At 49.9% G+C, this 23,554-nt stretch overlaps 1 protein-coding gene across 3 annotated transcripts in view; it reads right to left on the bottom strand.

The window, feature by feature from the left end:
• The window catches only part of tmem154 (transmembrane protein 154), a 101,151-nt gene that overhangs the window by 26,777 nt on the left and 50,820 nt on the right, over positions 1 to 23,554 (bottom strand). For 2 of the 3 annotated variants that reach the window (XM_072496050.1, XM_072496048.1), the window contains exons 3-4: positions 22,853 to 22,889; positions 7,532 to 7,617 (exon numbers count right to left, since the gene is read on the bottom strand). In XM_072496050.1, coding sequence (XP_072352151.1) covers positions 7,532 to 7,617; positions 22,853 to 22,889 — 123 coding nt within the window. Of the gene's footprint in view, positions 1 to 7,527; positions 7,618 to 22,852; positions 22,890 to 23,554 lie in introns of all 3 variants that reach the window. The other variant, XM_072496049.1, reaches the window with a different exon arrangement.

The following is a 23,554-nucleotide window of genomic DNA, read 5'->3' as shown; positions in this document are numbered from 1 at the left end:
TCCTTTAGAGCAGAGAGTAATCAGAGAGTGACTCCTTCAGAGCAGAGAGTGACAGCGAGTGACTCCTTCAGAGCAGAGAGTAATCAGAGGGCGACTCCTTCAGAGCAGAGAGTAATCAGAGAGTGACTCCTTCAGAGCAGAGAGTAATCAGAGGGCGACTCCTTCAGAGCAGAGAGTAATCAGAGAGTGACTCCTTCAGAGCAGAGAGTAATCAGAGAGCGACTCCTTCAGAGCAGAGAGTAATCAGAGAGCGACTCCTTCAGAGCAGAGAGGAACTAGAGAGCGACTCCTTCAGAGCAGAGAGTAATCAGAGAGTGAATCCTTCAGAGCAGAGAGTAACTAGAGAGTGACTCCTTCAGAGCAGAGAGTAACTAGAGAGTGACTCCTTCAGAGCAGAGAGTAACTAGAGAGTGACTCCTTCAGAGCAGAGAGTAATTAGAGAGTGACTCCTTCAGAGCAGAGAGTAATCAGAGAGTGACTCCTTCAGAGCAGAGAGTAATCAGAGAGTAACTCCTTCAGAGCAGAGATTAATCAGAGAGTGACACCTTCAGAGCAGAGAGTAACTAGAAAGTGACTCCTTCAGAGCAGAGAGTAATCAGAAAGTGACTCCTTCAGAGCAGAGAGTAACCAGAGAGTGACTCCTTCAAAGCAGAGAGTAATCCGAGTGTGACTCCTTCAGAGCAGAGAGTAACTAGAGAGGGACTACTTCAGAGCAGAGAGTAATCAGAGAGTGACTCCTTCAGAGCAGAGAGTGACAGCGAGTGACTCCTTCAGAGCAGAGAGTAATCAGAGAGTGACTCCTTCAGAGCAGAGAGTGACAGCGAGTGACTCCTTCAGAGCAGAGAGTAATCAGAGGGCGACTCCTTCAGAGCAGAGAGTAATCAGAGAGTGACTCCTTCAGAGCAGAGAGTAATCAGAGGGCGACTCCTTCAGAGCAGAGAGTAATCAGAGAGTGACTCCTTCAGAGCAGAGAGTAATCAGAGAGCGACTCCTTCAGAGCAGAGAGTAATCAGAGAGCGACTCCTTCAGAGCAGAGAGGAACTAGAGAGCGACTCCTTCAGAGCAGAGAGTAATCAGAGAGTGAATCCTTCAGAGCAGAGAGTAACTAGAGAGTGACTCCTTCAGAGCAGAGAGTAACTAGAGAGTGACTCCTTCAGAGCAGAGAGTAACTAGAGAGTGACTCCTTCAGAGCAGAGAGTAATTAGAGAGTGACTCCTTCAGAGCAGAGAGTAATCAGAGAGTGACTCCTTCAGAGCAGAGAGTAATCAGAGAGTAACTCCTTCAGAGCAGAGATTAATCAGAGAGTGACACCTTCAGAGCAGAGAGTAACTAGAAAGTGACTCCTTCAGAGCAGAGAGTAATCAGAAAGTGACTCCTTCAGAGCAGAGAGTAACCAGAGAGTGACTCCTTCAGAGCAGAGATTAATCAGAGAGTGACAGCGAGTGACTCCTTCAAAGCAGTGAGTAATCCGAGAGTGACTCCTTCAGAGCAGAGAGTAACTAGAGAGGGACTCCTTCAGAGCAGAGAGTAATCAGAGAGTGACTCCTTCAGAGCAGAGAGTGACAGCGAGTGACTCCTTCAGAGCAGAGAGAAATCAGAGAGTGACTCCTTCAGAGCAGAGAGTAATCAGAGGGCGACTCCTTCAGAGCAGAGAGTAAGCAGAGAGCGACTCCTTCAGAGCAGAGAGTAATCAGAGGGCTACTCCTTCAGAGTAGAGAGTAATCAGAGAGTGACTCCTTCAGAGCAGAGAGTAATCAGAGAGCGACTCCTTCAGAGCAGAGAGTAACTAGAGAGTGACTCCTTCAGAGCAGAGAGTAATTAGAGAGTGACTCCTTCAAAGCAGAGAGTAATCAGAGAGTGACTCCTTCAGAGCAGAGAGTAATCAGAGAGTAACTTCTTCAGAGCAGAGATTAATCAGAGAGTGACTCCTTCAGAGCAGAGAGTAACTAGAAAGTGACTCATTCAGAGCAGAGAGTAATCAGAGAGTGGCTCCATCAGAGCAGAGAGTAATCAGAGGGCTACTCCTTCAGAGTAGAGAGTAATCAGAGAGTGACTCCTTCAGAGCAGAGAGTAATCAGAGAGCGACTCCTTCAGAGCAGAGAGTAACTAGAGAGCGACTCCTTCAGAGCAGAGAGTAATCAGAGAGCGACTCCTTCAGAGCAGAGAGTAATCAGAGAGTGGCTCCTTCAGAGCAGAGAGGAACTAGAGAGCGACTCCTTCAGAGCAGAGAGTAATCAGAGAGTGAATCCTTCAGAGCAGAGAGTAACTAGAGAGTGACTCCTTCAGAGCAGAGAGTAATTAGAGAGTGACTCCTTCAGAGCAGAGAGTAATCAGAGAGTGACTCCTTCAGAGCAGAGAGTAATCAGAGAGTAACTCCTTCAGAGCAGAGATTAATCAGAGAGTGACTCCTTCAGAGCAGAGAGTAACTAGAAAGTGACTCATTCAGAGCAGAGAGTAATCAGAGAGTGGCTCCATCAGAGCAGAGAGTAATCAGAGAGTAACTCCTTCAGAGCAGAGATTAATCAGAGAGTGACTCCTTCAGAGCAGAGAGTAATTAGAGAGTGACTCCTTCAGAGCAGAGAGTAATCAGAGAGTGACTCCTTCAGAGCAGAGAGTAATCAGAGAGTGACTCCTTCAGAGCAGAGAGTAACCAGAGAGTGACTCCTTCAGAGCAGAGAGTAATCAGAGAGTGACTCCTTCAGAGCAGAGAGTAACCAGAGAGCGACTCCTTCAGAGCAGAGAGTAATCAGAGAGTGACTCCTTCAAAGCAGAGAATAATCCGAGTGTGACTCCTTCAGAGAAGAGAGCAACTAGAGAGGGACTCCTTCAGAGCAGAGAGTAACTAGAGAGTGACTCCTTCAGAGCAGAGAGTAATCAGCGAGTGACTCCTTCAGAGCAGAGAGAAATCAGAGAGTGACGCCTTCAGAGCAGAGAGTAATCAGCAAGTAACTCCTTCAGAGCAGAGAGTAACTAGAGAATGACTCCTTTAGAGCAGAGAGTAATCAGAGCGTGACTCCTTCAGAGCAGAGAGTAACCAGAGAGTGACTCCTTCAGAGCAGAGAGTAATCAGAGAGTGACTCCTTCAAAGCAGAGAGTAATCCGAGTGTGACTCCTTCAGAGCAGAGAGTAACTAGAGAGGGACTACTTCAGAGCAGAGAGTAATCAGAGAGTGACTCCTTCAGAGCAGAGAGTGACAGCGAGTGACTCCTTTAGAGCAGAGAGTAATCAGAGAGTGACTCCTTCAGAGCAGAGAGTGACAGCGAGTGACTCCTTCAGAGCAGAGAGTAATCAGAGGGCGACTCCTTCAGAGCAGAGAGTAATCAGAGAGTGACTCCTTCAGAGCAGAGAGTAATCAGAGGGCGACTCCTTCAGAGCAGAGAGTAATCAGAGAGTGACTCCTTCAGAGCAGAGAGTAATCAGAGAGCGACTCCTTCAGAGCAGAGAGTAATCAGAGAGCGACTCCTTCAGAGCAGAGAGGAACTAGAGAGCGACTCCTTCAGAGCAGAGAGTAATCAGAGAGTGAATCCTTCAGAGCAGAGAGTAACTAGAGAGTGACTCCTTCAGAGCAGAGAGTAACTAGAGAGTGACTCCTTCAGAGCAGAGAGTAACTAGAGAGTGACTCCTTCAGAGCAGAGAGTAATTAGAGAGTGACTCCTTCAGAGCAGAGAGTAATCAGAGAGTGACTCCTTCAGAGCAGAGAGTAATCAGAGAGTAACTCCTTCAGAGCAGAGATTAATCAGAGAGTGACACCTTCAGAGCAGAGAGTAACTAGAAAGTGACTCCTTCAGAGCAGAGAGTAATCAGAAAGTGACTCCTTCAGAGCAGAGAGTAACCAGAGAGTGACTCCTTCAAAGCAGAGAGTAATCCGAGTGTGACTCCTTCAGAGCAGAGAGTAACTAGAGAGGGACTACTTCAGAGCAGAGAGTAATCAGAGAGTGACTCCTTCAGAGCAGAGAGTGACAGCGAGTGACTCCTTCAGAGCAGAGAGTAATCAGAGAGTGACTCCTTCAGAGCAGAGAGTGACAGCGAGTGACTCCTTCAGAGCAGAGAGTAATCAGAGGGCGACTCCTTCAGAGCAGAGAGTAATCAGAGAGTGACTCCTTCAGAGCAGAGAGTAATCAGAGGGCGACTCCTTCAGAGCAGAGAGTAATCAGAGAGTGACTCCTTCAGAGCAGAGAGTAATCAGAGAGCGACTCCTTCAGAGCAGAGAGTAATCAGAGAGCGACTCCTTCAGAGCAGAGAGGAACTAGAGAGCGACTCCTTCAGAGCAGAGAGTAATCAGAGAGTGAATCCTTCAGAGCAGAGAGTAGCTAGAGAGTGACTCCTTCAGAGCAGAGAGTAACTAGAGAGTGACTCCTTCAGAGCAGAGAGTAACTAGAGAGTGACTCCTTCAGAGCAGAGAGTAATTAGAGAGTGACTCCTTCAGAGCAGAGAGTAATCAGAGAGTGACTCCTTCAGAGCAGAGAGTAATCAGAGAGTAACTCCTTCAGAGCAGAGATTAATCAGAGAGTGACACCTTCAGAGCAGAGAGTAACTAGAAAGTGACTCCTTCAGAGCAGAGAGTAATCAGAAAGTGACTCCTTCAGAGCAGAGAGTAACCAGAGAGTGACTCCTTCAGAGCAGAGATTAATCAGAGAGTGACAGCGAGTGACTCCTTCAAAGCAGTGAGTAATCCGAGAGTGACTCCTTCAGAGCAGAGAGTAACTAGAGAGGGACTCCTTCAGAGCAGAGAGTAATCAGAGAGTGACTCCTTCAGAGCAGAGAGTGACAGCGAGTGACTCCTTCAGAGCAGAGAGAAATCAGAGAGTGACTCCTTCAGAGCAGAGAGTAATCAGAGGGCGACTCCTTCAGAGCAGAGAGTAAGCAGAGAGCGACTCCTTCAGAGCAGAGAGTAATCAGAGGGCTACTCCTTCAGAGTAGAGAGTAATCAGAGAGTGACTCCTTCAGAGCAGAGAGTAATCAGAGAGCGACTCCTTCAGAGCAGAGAGTAACTAGAGAGTGACTCCTTCAGAGCAGAGAGTAATTAGAGAGTGACTCCTTCAAAGCAGAGAGTAATCAGAGAGTGACTCCTTCAGAGCAGAGAGTAATCAGAGAGTAACTTCTTCAGAGCAGAGATTAATCAGAGAGTGACTCCTTCAGAGCAGAGAGTAACTAGAAAGTGACTCATTCAGAGCAGAGAGTAATCAGAGAGTGGCTCCATCAGAGCAGAGAGTAATCAGAGGGCTACTCCTTCAGAGTAGAGAGTAATCAGAGAGTGACTCCTTCAGAGCAGAGAGTAATCAGAGAGCGACTCCTTCAGAGCAGAGAGTAACTAGAGAGCGACTCCTTCAGAGCAGAGAGTAATCAGAGAGCGACTCCTTCAGAGCAGAGAGTAATCAGAGAGTGGCTCCTTCAGAGCAGAGAGGAACTAGAGAGCGACTCCTTCAGAGCAGAGAGTAATCAGAGAGTGAATCCTTCAGAGCAGAGAGTAACTAGAGAGTGACTCCTTCAGAGCAGAGAGTAATTAGAGAGTGACTCCTTCAGAGCAGAGAGTAATCAGAGAGTGACTCCTTCAGAGCAGAGAGTAATCAGAGAGTAACTCCTTCAGAGCAGAGATTAATCAGAGAGTGACTCCTTCAGAGCAGAGAGTAACTAGAAAGTGACTCATTCAGAGCAGAGAGTAATCAGAGAGTGGCTCCATCAGAGCAGAGAGTAATCAGAGAGTGACTCCTTCAGAGCAGAGAGTAACTAGAGAGTGACTCCTTCAGAGCAGAGAGTAATCTGAGAGTGACTCCTTCAGAGCAGAGAGTAATCAGAGAGTGACTCTTTCAGAGCAGAGAGTAATCAGAGAGTGACTCCTTCAGAGCAGAGAGTGATCAGAGAGTGACTACTTCAGAGCAGAGATTAAACAGAGAGTGACTCCTTCAGAGCAGAGAGTAATCAGAGAGTGACTCCTTCAGACCAGAGAGTAACCAGAGAGTGACTCCTTCAGAGCAGAGAGTAATCAGAGAGTGACTACTTCAGAGCAGAGATTAAACAGAGAGTGACTCCTTCAGAGCAGAGACTAATCAGAGAGTGACTCCTTCAGAGCAGAGAGTAATCAGAGAGTGAATCCTTCAGAGCAGAGAGTGATCAGAGAGTGACTCCTTCAGTGCAGAGAGTAATCAGAGAGTGAATCCTTCAGAGCAGAGAGTGATCAGAGAGTGACTCCTTCAGAGCAGAGAGTAATCAAAGAGTGACTCCTTCAGAGCAGAGAGTGATCAGAGAGTGACTCCTTCAGAGCAGAGAGTAACTAGAGAGCGACTCCATCAGAGCAGAGAGTAACTAGAGAGGGACTCCTTCAGCCAGAGTGTAACTAGAGAGACTCCTTCAGAGCAGAGAGTAATCAGACAGTGGCTCCTTCAGAGCAGAGAGTAACTAGAGAGCGACTCCATCAGAGCAGAGAGTAACTAGAGAGGGACTCCTTCAGCCAGAGTGTAACTAGAGAGACTCCTTCAGAGCAGAGAGTAATCAGACAGTGGCTCCTTCAGAGCAGAGAGTAACCAGAGAGTGACTCCTTCAGAGCAGAGAGTAATCAGAGAGTGACTCCTTCAGAGCAGAGAGTAATTAGAGAGCGACTCCTTCAGAGCAGAGAGTAACTAGAGAGTGACTCCTTCAGAGCAGAGAGTAATCAGAGAGTGACTCCTTCAGAGCAGAGAGTAACGAGAGAGTGACGCCTTCAGAGCAGAGAGTAATTAGAGAGTGACTCCTTCAGAGCAGAGAGTAATCAGAGAGTGACTCCTTCAGAGCAGAGAGTAACGAGAGAGTGACTCCTTCAGAGCAGAGAGTAATCAGAGAGTGACTCCTTCAGAGCAGAGAGTAACGAGAGAGTGACGCCTTCAGAGCAGAGAGTAATCAGAGAGTGACTCCTTCAGAGCAGAGAGTAATCAGAGAGTCGACTCTGCAAGTCTGGCCGATTTGTAAAAATGGTGCCAGCACCTGCCACAACATCATCTGTTGCAAGCTTCGTTCCATTGTCTCTTGCCTCTGTTGTTCAATTGGTCGGCGCCCACGACTCGCCTGAAATAATTGGCTGACCGCCATGAGATCAAGTGTGGCTGGCCACTAAACACCCAATCAGTAGTGGTACCCACTTCCAGTCTCTCTGCCTGAACCTGCCGCCTTGCTGCAAACCTTAGCCCAAGTTTCTGCACTGGAACGTAAAATGTGTAATTTAAGGAAATGTATTCAAAGAAAACATTGAGGATGGTGGAGGTTGGTCAGGAGAGGAAGTTATGGAGAGAGGGAAAGTGTGAAGTTGGAGAGAGGGAGGGGGGGAGAGCGAGAGATACAGAGCGGGGGAGGTGTGGAGAGAGGTAGAAGAGGAGAGAGAAAGCCAGGTAGAGAGCTGGGTAGAGAGACTTTGAAATGTCAGTCTGGGCCAGATTCAAAACTCTGACCTCCATCATCAAACCCAGTGCCCTACAGTCTGCATCATCGATAACATTGTCAAATGATTAAAATGGGACACGTTGACTGTGTTGAGAAATGTATTTTACTATTGCTTACTTACACATCTTTTTCATGCTGCCCATCCATCTGTCAAGTTCGTCCATTTCAACTTCCATCACCGAAGCCACATCTTCCTCAAAAATAGGGCTTATGAAGGAAAATAATTATTAGTGCTGAATGATACTGTTCATATTTTTAAGAATCAGAGCATCGCATATCATTTCATTAAGACTATGTACATAGTCTCACAGTTGATCAAAATTATTACGGCTGAAAATTCACCAGAGCACAATCCCAACATGTACTCCAAAATCACACACACACACCACTCAAACACACACCACTCACACACACACCACTCGCACACACGCACACACACCACTCTCACACACACACACCACTCACACACACACACCACTCACACACACACACCACTCACACACACACACACCACTCACACACACACACCACTCACACACACACCACTCACACACACACCACTCAGACACACACACAACTCACACACACACCACACACACACACACACCACTCACACACACACACCACTCACACACACACAAATCACGCACACACACACCACTCACACGCACACACCACTCACACACACACCACTCACACACACACCACTCACACACACACACCACTCACACACACACACCACTCACACACACACACCACTCACACACACACACCACTCACACACACACCACTCAGACACACACACAACTCACACACACACCACACACACACACACACCACTCACACACACACACCACTCACACACACACAAATCACGCACACACACACCACTCACACACACACACCACTCACACACACACCACTCACACACACACACAACTCACACACACACCACACACACACACACACCACTCACACACACACACCACTCACACACACACACATCACGCACACACACACCACTCGCACACACGCACACACACCACTCGCACACACACACCACTCACACACACACACCACTCACACACACACCACTCACACACACACCACTCACACACACGCACACACACCACTCTCACACACACACACCACTCACACACACACTACTCACACACACACACACTACTCACACACACACACACCACTCACACACACACCACTCACACACACACCACTCACACACACACCACTCACACACACGCACACACACCACTCTCACACACACACCACTCACACACACACACCACTCACACACACACACACCACTCACTCACACACACCACTCACACACACACTACTCACACACACACACTACTCACACACACACACACCATTCACACACACACCACTCACACACACACACCACTCAGACACACACACCACTCACACACACCACTCACACACACACACCACTCACACACATCACTCACACACACACTACTCACACACACACACACCACTCACACACACACACCACTCACACACACACCACTCACACACACACCACTCACACACACACACCACTCACACACACACCACACACACACACACCACTCACACACACACCACTCACACACACACCACACACACACACACCACTCACACCACACACCACTCACACACACATATCACTCACACACACACCACTCACACACACACACACACACACACCACACACACACACACCACTCACACACACACCACTCACACACACACATCACTCACACACACACCACTCACACACACACACATCACTCACACACACACACACACACCACTCACACACACACATTACTCACACACACACCACTCACACACACACACCACACACACACACACCACTCACACACACACCACTCACACACACGCCACTCAGACACACACACAACTCACACACACACCACACACACACACACACCACTCACACACACACACCACTCACACACACACACATCACGCACACACACACCACTCACACACACGCACACACACACACCACACACACACACACCACTCACACACACGCCACTCAGACACACACACAACTCACACACACACCACACACACACACACACCACTCACACACACACACCACTCACACACACACACATCACGCACACACACACCACTCACACACACGCACACACACACACCACACACACACACACACCACTCACACACACACCACTCACACACACACACCACTCATACACACACCACTCACACACAGACCACTCCCACACACACACACACACCACACACACACACACCACTTACACACACACCACTCACACACACACCACTCACACACACACACCACACACACTCACACCACTCACACACACACCACTCACACACACACCACTCACACACAGACACCACTCACACACACACCACACACACACACCACTCACACACACACCACTCACACACACCACTCATACACACACCACTCACACACACACCACTCACACACACACCACTCACACACACACACCACTCACACACACACCACACACACACACCACACACACACACCACTCATACACACACCACTCACACACACCACTCACACACACACCACTCACACACACACCACTCACACACACACACACCACTCATACACACACCACTCACACACACACCACTCACACACACACCACTCACACACACACACACACACCAGTCACACACACACACCACTCACACACACACACCACACACACTCACACCACTCACACACACACCACTCACACACACACCACTCACACACAGACACCACTCACACACACACCACACACACACACCACTCACACACACACCACTCACACACACCACTCACACACACACCACTCACACACACCACTCATACACACACCACTCACACACACACCACTCACACACACACACCACTCACACACACACCACTCACACACACACACCACTCACACACACACCACACACACACACCACACACACACAAAGCACTCATACACACACCACTCACACACACCACTCACACACACACCACTCACACACACACCACTCACACACACACACGCACCACACACACACACACCACTCACACACACACCACTCACACACACCACTCACACACACACCACTCACACACACACCACTCACACACACACACCACTGATACACACACCACACACACACACACCACACACACACACACCACACACACACACACCACTCACACACACACCACTCACACACACACACACCACTCACACACACACCACTCACACACACACCACTCATACATACACCACACACGCACACACCACACACACACACCACTCACACACACACCACGCACCACTCACACACACACCACTCACACACACATCACTCACCACTCACACACACACCACTCACACACACACCACACACACACACACCACTCACACACACACCACACACACACACACCACTCACACACACACACACCACTCACACACACACCACACACACACACACCACACACACACACACCACTCACACACACACCACACACACACACCACTCATACACACACCACTCACACACACACCACTCACACACACCACACACACACACACAACTCACGCACACACCACACACACACACCACTCATACACACACCACTCACACACACGCCACTCACACACACACACCACTCACACGCACACCACACACACACACCACTCATACACACACCACTCACACACACACACACCATTCACACACACACACACCACACACACACACACACCACTCACACACACACCACACACACACACCACTCACACACACACCACACACACACACACACACCACTCACACACACACCACTCACACACACCACACACACACACACCACTCACACACACATCACACACACACACCACTCACACACCACACACACATACCACTCATACACACACCACACACACATACCACTCATACACACACCACTCACACACACACACCATTCACACACACACACACACACCACACACACACACTCACACACACACCACACACACACACACACCACACACACCACACACACACACCACTCATACACACACCACTCACACACACACACACCATTCACACACACACACCACTCACACACACACCACTCACACACACACACACACACACCACTCACACACACACCACTCACACACACCACACACACACACCACTCATACACACACCACTCACACACACACCACTCACACACACCACACACACACACACCACACACACACACCACTCATACACACACCACTCACACACACACACACACACACCACTCACACACACACCACACACACACACACCACTCACACACACACCACTCACACACAACACACACACACACCACTTACACACACACCACACACACACACCACTCATACACACACCACTCACACACACACACACACCATTCACACACACACACCACTCATACACACACCACTCACACACACACACACCACTCACACACACACACCAGACACACACACCACTCATACACACACCACTCACACACACACACCATTCACACACACACACCACACACACACACACACACCACACACACACACACTCACACCACTCACACACACACCACTCACACACACACCACTCACACACACACACCACTCACACACACACCACATACACACACCACTCACACACACACCACTCACACACATCACTCATACACACACCACTCACACACACACCACTCACACACACACACCACTCACACACACACCACTCACACACACACACCACTCACACACACACACCACACACACACACCACTCATACACACACCACTCACACACACCACTCATACACACACCACTCACACACACCACTCATACACACACCACTCACACACACACCACTCACACACACACACCACTCACACACACACACCACACACACACACCACTCATACACACACCACTCACACACACCACTCACACACACACCACTCACACACACACCACTCACACACACACACGCACCACACACACACACACCACTCACACACACACCACTCACACACACCACTCACACACACACCACTCACACACACACACCACTCATACACACACCACTCATACACACACCACACACACACACACCACACACACACACACAACTCACACACACACCTTTCACACACACACACACCACTCACACACACACCACTCACACACACACCACTCATACACACACCACACACGCACACACCACACACACACACCACTCACACACACACCACGCACCACTCACACACACACCACTCACACATACACACCACTCATACACACACCACACACACACACCACTCACACACACACCACTCACACACACACCACACACACACACCACTCACACACACACACCACTCACACACACACACACACACACTACTCACACACACACCACTCACACACACACCACTCACTCACACACCACACACACCACTCACACACACACTCACACACACCACTCACACACACACCACTCACACACACACCACTCACACACGCACCACTCACACACACCACTCACACACACACCACTCACACACACCACACACACCACTCACACACACACTCACACACACCACTCACACACACACCACTCACACACGCACCACACACACGCACACCACTCACACACACCACACACACACCACTCACACACACCACTCACACACACACCACTCACACACACACTCACACACACCACTCACACACACACCACTCACACACACACCACACACACCACTCACACACACACTCACACACACCACTCACACACACACCACTCACACACACACCACTCACACACACACCACACTCACACACACACTCACACACACCACTCACACACACACCACTCACACACACACCACTCACACACACACCACTCACACACGCACCACTCACACACACCACTCACACACACACCACTCACACACACCACACACACCACTCACACACACACTCACACACACCACTCACACACACACCACTCACACACACACCACACCCACACACACCACTCACACACACACCACACACACACACCACTCACAAACACACCACACACACACACCACTCACACACACACTCACACACACCACTCACACACACACCACTCACACACACACCACACACACCACTCACACACACACTCACACACACCACTCACACACACACCACTCACACACGCACCACACACACACACACCACTCACACACACACCACACACACACCACTCACACACACCACCACACACCACTCACACACACACACCACTCACACACACCACTCACACACGCACCACTCACACACACACCACTCACACATGCACCACTCACACACACACCACTCACACACACACACCACACACACACACCACTCACACACACCACTCACACACACACCACTCACACACACACCACTCACACACGCACCACACACACACACACCACTCACACACACACACCACTCATACACACACCACACACACACACCACTCACACACACACCACTCACACACACCACACACACCCACCACTCACACACATACACCACTCACACACACACACACACTACTCACACACACACCACTCACACACACACCACTCACACACACACCACACACACACCACTCACACACACACTACCACACACCACTCACACACACACCACTCACACACACGCCACTCACACACACCACTCACACACACCTCTCATACACACGCCACTCACACACACCACACACACACGCCACTCACACACACACCACTCACACACACCACTCACACACACACACCACTCAAACACACACCACACACACACACCACACACACTCACCACTCACACACACACCACTCATACACACACCACTCATACACACACACACCACTCACACACACACCACTCACACACACACACACCACTCACACACACACCACTCACACACACCACTCACACACACACCACTCACACACACACCACTCACACACACACACACCACACACACACACCACTCACACACACACCACTCACACACACACCACTCACACTCACACCACTCGCACTCACACACACACACACACACACCTCTCACACACACACCACTCACACACACACCACTCACACACACACCACACTCACACACCACTCACACACACACCACTCACACACACACACCACTCACACACACACACACACACACCACTCACACACACACACACCACTCACACACACACCTCTCACACACACACCACTCACACACACACCACTCACGCACACACCACTCAGACACACACCACTCACGCACACACCACTCAGACACACACCACACACACACACACCACTCACACACACACACACACCACTCACACACACACACACACCACTCACACACACACCACTCACACACACACACACACCACTCACACACACACACCACTCACACACACACCTCTCACACACACACACCACTCAGACACACACCACACACACACCACTCAGACACACACACCACTCAGACACACACCACACACACACCACTCATACACACACACCACTCAGACACACACCACACACACACCACTCACACACACACCACTCACACACACACACCACACACACACACCACTCACACACACACCACCACACACCACTCATACACACACCACTCACACACACACCACACACACACACCACTCACACACACACCACTCACACACACACCACACACACACACCACTCACACACACACCACTCACACACACACCACTCACACACACACACCACTCACACACACACCACCACACACCACTCACACACACGCCACTCACACATACGCCACTCACACACACGCCACTCACACACACCACACACACACCACTCACACACACACCACTCACACACATTACTCACACACACACCACACACACACCACTCACACACACCACTCACACACACCACACACACACCACTCACACACACACCACTCACACACATTACTCACACACACACCACACACACACCACACACACACAGGCCACTCACACACACACCACTCACACACACACACACCACTCACACACACACCACTCACACACACACCACTCATACACACACCACACACGCACACACCACACACGCACACACCACTCACACACACCACTCACACACACACCACGCACCACTCACACACACACCACTCACACATACACACCACTCATACACACACCACTCACACACACACCACTCACACACACACCACACACACACACCACTCACACACACCACCACACACCACTCACACACCACTCACACCACCACACACCACTCACACACACACACCACTCACACACACACACACACACACACTACTCACACACACACCACTCACACACACACCACACATACCACTCACACACACACTCACACACACCACTCACACACACACCACTCACACACACACCACTCACACACGCACCACTCACACACACCACTCACACACACACCACTCACACACACCACACACACCACTCACACACACACTCACACACACCACTCACACACACACCACTCACACACGCACCACACACACACGCACCACACACACACACACACCACTCACACACACACCACACACACACACCACTCACACACACCACTCACACACACACCACTCACACACACACTCACACACACCACTCACACACACACCACTCACACCACTCACACACACACTCACACACACACCACTCACACACACACCACTCACACACACACCACACACACCACACACACCACTCACACACACACTCACACACACCACTCACACACACACCACTCACACACACACCACTCACACACGCACCACTCACACACACCACTCACACACACACCACTCACACACACCACACACACCACTCACACACACACTCACACACACCACTCACACACACACCACTCACACACGCACCACACCCACACACACCACTCACACACACACCACACACACACACCACTCACACACACACCACACACACACACCACTCACACACACACTCACACACACCACTCACACACACACCACTCACACACACACCACACACACCACTCACACACACACTCACACACACCACTCACACACACACCACTCACACACGCACCACACACACACACACCACTCACGCACACACCACACACACACCACTCACACACACCACCACACACAACTCACACACACACACAACTCACACACACACTCACACACACCACTCACACACACACCACTCACACACACCACTCACACACGCACCACTCACACACACACCACTCACACACGCACCACTCACACACACACCACTCACACACACACACCACACACACACACCACTCACACACACCACTCACACACACACCACTCACACACACACCACTCACACACGCACCACACACACACACACCACTCACACACACACCACTCACACACACACACCACTCATACACACACACACACACACACTACTCAGACACACACCACTCACACACACACCACACACACACCACTCACACACACACACCACTCACACACACACACACACACACACACCACTCACACACACACACCACTCACACACACACCTCTCACACACACACCACTCACACACATACCACTCACACACACACCACTCACACACACACCACTCACACACACACACACACACACACACACACCACTCACACACACACACCACTCACACACACACCTCTCACACACACACCACTCACACACACACCACTCACACACACACACCACTCACACACACACCTCTCACACACACACCACTCACGCACACACACCACTCAGACACACACCACACACACACCACTCAGATACACACACCACTCAGACACACACCACACACACACCACTCACACACACACACCACTCAGACACACACCACACACACACCACTCACGCACACACCACTCACACACACACCACTCACACACACACCACTCACACACACACCACACACACACACCACTCACACACACACCACCACACACCACTCATACACACACCACTCACACACACACCACCACACACCACTCACACACATGCCACTCACACACACCACTCACACACACGCCACTCACACACACGCCACTCACACACACACCACTCACACACACACTACTCACACACACACCACACACACACACACCACCACACACCACTCACACACACACCACTCACACACACACCACTCACACACACACACACATTACTCACACACACACCACTCACACACACAAACCACTCACACACAGGCCACTCACACACAAACCACTCACACACAGGCCACTCACACACACACCACACCCACACACACCACTCACACACACCACTCAGCCCCCCTATCATACACACCACACCTGACTGCTGCATGGCCAGAGGAAGAGGAAAGTCCAGTAATTTGCATATCTATGGCAGGTCCCCACACTGTTCAGGGGTGGTTTCTTTTTTTTTTCAAAAAACATTTTATTGAGGCATTTATAATTCTAAATATAATTATATAATTATAAATATAAATATAATTATAACAACAGAGCGGTCCGACACACGCAAAACCCCCACAATAACATACCCAACTTCCCCCCCGCCCTAACTCCTAGCTACCCATATATTAGATTCCCTGCCCTTATTCTTCACTTCCATGTCTCCGGCCCACCAGGGAGGCAAAGGCCAAAATATCAGCCTTTCTCCCGCCCTGGGCTCCCGGATCTTCCGACACTCCAAATATTGCATCTCTGGACTCGGAGTCACCCTTCCTTCCAGGACCTCTGACATGACATCTGAGAATCCCTGCCAAAATCCCCTCAGCTTCGGACACACCCAAAACAGATGTACATAATTCGCCAGACTTCCCCCACACCGTCAACATCTGTCCTCCAGCTCCTCAAAAAACCTCTTCATCCGGGCCACAGTCATATGAGCCCTGTGGACCACCTTGAACTTTATCAGGCTGAGCCTGGCACATGACGGGGATGCATTGACTCTCCTCAGGGCCTTCTCCCATAACCCGACTTCCAACTCCCCTCCCAACTCTTCCTCCCACTTCCTCTTCACCTCCCCATTGGGACCCCTTGCCACTCCATCAATTCCTTATATATTTCCAAGACCCTCCCCTCCCCAACCCCTGTTTTAACATCACCTTATCCTGTAGCACCCTTAGAGGAAGACGAGGGAAGCTTGGAACCGGCCTCTGGACAAAGTCCCGTACCTGCAGGTACCGAAATCCGTTCGGCAACTCAAACTCCTCCTCTAGCTCCTCCAGGCTCAGGAAACCCTCCTCTATGAAGAGATCCCCAAATCCATCCTCTCTCAGAGGTTTACCACTTGCTAAACCTCCTGTCCAGCCCCCCTGGAGCGAACTGGTGATTGTCACAGATCGGTGACCACACCGACGTCCCCTCCAGTCCCATGTGCGGCCTCCATTGCCCCCACACTCTCAGGGCTGCCACTACCACTGGACTTGTGGAGTACTGAGCCGGCGAGAACGGCAGAGGTGCCATTACCAGGGCCTCCAGGCGCATGCCCTTGCAAGATGCTGCCTCCACTCGCTCCCACGCCGACCCCTCCCCCACTAACCCTTCCTAACCATCGGTATATTGGCCGCCCAGTAGCAGTTAATAAAGTTCGGAAGGGCCAAGCCCCCCTCCCCGCGCCCCCGCTCAAGAAGGACCCTCTTCACCCTCAGGGCTTTCCCGGCATAAAATACAATCCAAAATCGACGCATTCATCTTCCTAAAAAATACCTTGGGGATGAAGATTGGAAGACACTGAAACACGAACAGCAATCTCAGGAGGACTGTCGTTTTCACAGTCTGTACCTTCCCCGCCAATGACAGCGAGAGCACGTCCCACCTTCGGAAGTCCCCTTTTATTTGCTCTATCAACCTGCCCAAATTTAATTTGTGAAGCCGATCCCAGTCCCTTGCCACTTGAGTACCCAGGTAACTAAAACTCCCTCCCGCCACCTTGAACGGCATCTCCCTCAGTCTCCTCTCTTGCCCCCTTGCCTGGATTGTAAACACCTCACTCTTGCCCATATTCAATTTATACCCTGAGAACTGGCCAAATTCCTCCAGTATCCCCAGAATTCCTGCAATCCCCCCAACGGGTCTGTTATATAAAGGAGCAAGTCGTCCGCAGAGAGCGAGACCCTATGTTCCACCCCCCCCCCCCCTCACTATCTCGCAGTGCCATTGCCAAAGGTTCTATGGCCAGGGCAAACAGTGGTGGGGAGAGTGGACACCCCTGTCTCGTCCCCCGACACAAACTAAAATATTCCGATCGAACCTGGTTTGTCCTTACATTTGCCACCGGTGCCTGATATAACCGGACCCAATCCACAAATCTCTGCCAAAACCCAAACCTTCCCAGGACCTCCCACAGATATTTCCACTCCACCCGATCAAAGGCCTTTTCTGCATCCATGGCCACCCCCACCTCGGCCTCGCACCCCTCCGCAGGCATCGTTATTACGTTAAGGAGCCACCTAATGTTGGACGTCAAATATCGTCCCTTAACAAATCCCGTCTGGTCCTCCCCTATTACCCAATCCTCTATACGTGTGGCCAGCAATTTTGCATCCACATTTGGCAGGGAGATTGGCCTATACGACCCACAGCTCTCCAGATCCTTATCCCGTTTCAAAATAAGAGAAATCGATGCCTGCGATAACGTTGGGGGGAGCACTCCCAGCTCCTTTGACTCATTAAAAACCTTTACCAGAAGCGCCCCAACAGCCCAGAAAACGTTTTATAGAACTCAACCAGATACCCATCTGGTCCCGGGGCTTTGCCTGATTACATCGCCCCCAACCTGTCTATAACCTTCTCAAGCCCGATTGGGGCACCCCTGCCGCATCCAGAACCGCCTTCCCCCCTGTATCCCTCACTTTCCCTCGCTCTCTCGCCGCCTCCTGTTTCCTCAGCTGGTGCGCCAGCATCCTGCTAGTTTTTCCCCATATTCATACACCGCCCCCTTTACCCTCCTCAGCTGTCCCTCCGCCTTACCTGTGGACAGGAGGCCAAATTCTAGCTGCGGTCTCTGACGCTCTTTCAAAAGCCCGAATACTTAACATCCATAACAACTGTACATCTGTTGTGGTCTTATATCTAGCCGCACGGCAGCTGATTAGTGTCACCATTGTGGCTGACAATGGATATCTTAACAGTATCCAGCTAAGGCCTGAAACACTACTCCAGCCGCCCCTCCTCTCCCCGTCTGCCTGAGTCAGATGTTAGAGATCAAAGGCAGCAGATCAAAAGATTTTAGCTTCAAGGTAAGCAAACATTTAAACTGCATCAATGTCCAGGGTGTAAAATAACAAAGTTCACAGGCTAAATCTTTGTACCAGTCCACAGAGCCTGATGGACAGCTAAAACCAAACATTTGTTTGCGGCTGGAGGCGATACATACTCGAATTGCTGGCATGAATCTTGATGATCAGTTACCTGTCTAATGCATGCACTGTCATGTCAAACGCAGAAATAGTTTAGATTTCAACTAAGATGCCTAAAAACAGCCATTTGATTCCAATACACTTGATTAATTTGTGTGAGTAGCTCAGACTGCTGACTGCAAGGTACTGAATACCACTTGCGCAACATATTTCAATCATAGCTGGAGTAAAGCAGACTTGACTCTGCCTCATAGGAAAGTAGGATGTGTATGAACTCCAGGGAAGCGATATGCAACAAATGATATGGGGGGATTTTCCTCCCCCTCCATGGTGCGTTCTGCAGTGACAGAGGGCGGTTTCACTCATGGCCGGTGGAGGGATCTTCTGGTCCCACCATTGTCAACGGGATTTCCCATTGAACGCACCTCTCCCCGTCGTGGGTGCGCCGTCGGTGGGAGCATAAGATCCCGTCAGTGTGAAAGGCCAGAAAATCCTACCCTAAAACAGTTGTTTCAAGAATTCCTCTCAGCTTCTGCCTGACCCCTCCAGTAACTTTAGCAAGGCCTCAATAGAAGCCAGCGAGAAGTGACACAAACTTGGTTACAGTCTCGACTATTTCTGGGATTTTCTGGTTGACCTTGTAAGAAGAGGACCTCTGCCCTTCCCTTTCATGGCCAATGACAGCATGGAAATAGCTACACAGCAGGGGTTTAGAGCAGGGACTTCTACTGAAATTTCATGTTTTTCCAGTTCAATTTGATGTCCATGGTTGGGTGGACATGGGTATACTGAGACAGATAAGGATTACTGGACTCTAAATGAGCACATGATACACAGCAGCACGTCTAGGTGAGGGGCTGCAGCCTGGACTCCTGAAGATAAGAAATGTTTTTTTAAAATTCAAAATCAATTAGGTGAACTCATATTGAGCTTGCAATCTCTGGTAGGGCCAGATGCTGTTTCACCATCATTGCAACTTGCCCTGGATTGCTAGGCCTGCTAGAAAATATATGAGGAAAAGAATATTTTTTCTCAATCTTCGAGGATTTCAGGAAGTTGACTTCTGGAGCACTGACAGAACCATTAAGCAGTTTTTGAAAAGTAGGAGGAAGTCTGAATCTGATATGAGCATATGGACATACGGACAAGGAGCAGGGGAAGGCCATTCAGCCCCTCGAACCTGCTCCGCCATTTAATAAGATCATGGCTGATATGATAGCAACCTCAAATCTCCATCTCTCCTACCCCCAATAACCTATCACCCAAAAATCGTAAAATCGTAAAGCCTCCCAAAAATCTATCCACCTCTGCTTTCACATTTTTTTCAGGACGAGAGTCGCAACCTGGTGAGAGAAACAATTTCGCCTCATCTCCATTTTTAAATGGATGATCCCTTATTTGTAAACAGTGACTTCTAGTTCTCGATTCTCCCACAAGGGGAATCATGCTCTCCACATCCACCCTGGGGGGTGAAGAAAGGAAGTAAGCATGAGAGAAAGGTAGAAAAACTTGCATTTATCTAGCACGCACTTTTATCTCTCCTGTTTTATTGGTAGGTTCTCTCGACTGGGACAGTGAAGGATCGGTTGCTATTCCTCATTGGCAGTAATTATCCAACAATATAGAAAGGAAAGGTAGGTCCCACAGCAGTACAAGTGCCCACTTGTGTGCCTACACCAGTGTTACAGAAAACACCAGAATCAAAGAATCATTTACAACTAGGTGTAACTGATACTTTGAATATTTTCGTTACTAGTCCCTGAAAAAAGCCTCCTGTCAGCTTAATGAACAGTTTCACTTTCTGTAAAATGTTGAAAGTTTAAAACACCATACCTGGCTGGATTTTCACTGTCAACTTCATTGTTTAGTGCTGAAAAAAACAACGTTTATACATGTTTCGTTAAAATACATTTTCAAGCACATTCCTGAAGAAACACTTCTCGTGTTCGTAGAGCGATTTTCATGACCACTGGACGTCTCAAAGTGCCTCACAGCCAATGAGGTACTTTTGAAGTGTAGTCACTATTGGAATGGAGGAAACTAGGCATCCACCAGCCCCAATGTCATAATGATCAGATAATCTGTTTTAGTGGCGTGTGGGGGGGATGTTCCAGTCTCATCAGTTGTCGGTGGGACAGGAGAATATGGAGAGCGGCCAAAATTCAATTGGCGGGGCTGGAAAATCCCACCCGTTAACTTCCACCACCTCCCCACTTTTCGCCAAAGGAAAAACAAGTGAGTGAAGATACACTAAAAAAAGGGTGGCACAGTGGTTAACATTGCTGCCTCACAGCACCAGCGACCCAAATTTAATTCCGGCCTCAAGTGACTGTCTGTGTGGAGTTTGCACAATCTCCCCGTGTCTGCGTGGGTTTCCTCCGAGTGCTCTGGTTTCCTCCCACAGTCTAAAAACTGTTTACCGAAGTCCAGTGCATGTTAGGTGGATTGGCCATGCTAAATTGCCACTTAGCGTCCAAAGATTAGGTGGGGTTACAGGGATAGGGCAGGGAAGTGGGCCTAGGTTAAGGTACTCCT

Source organism: Scyliorhinus torazame, chromosome 3 (assembly GCF_047496885.1).
Source record: "Scyliorhinus torazame isolate Kashiwa2021f chromosome 3, sScyTor2.1, whole genome shotgun sequence".
Lineage (NCBI taxonomy): Eukaryota > Metazoa > Chordata > Chondrichthyes > Carcharhiniformes > Scyliorhinidae > Scyliorhinus > Scyliorhinus torazame.
Note: the sequence above shows the minus strand (reverse complement) of the source record. Positions and strands in the feature narration are given on the sequence as shown.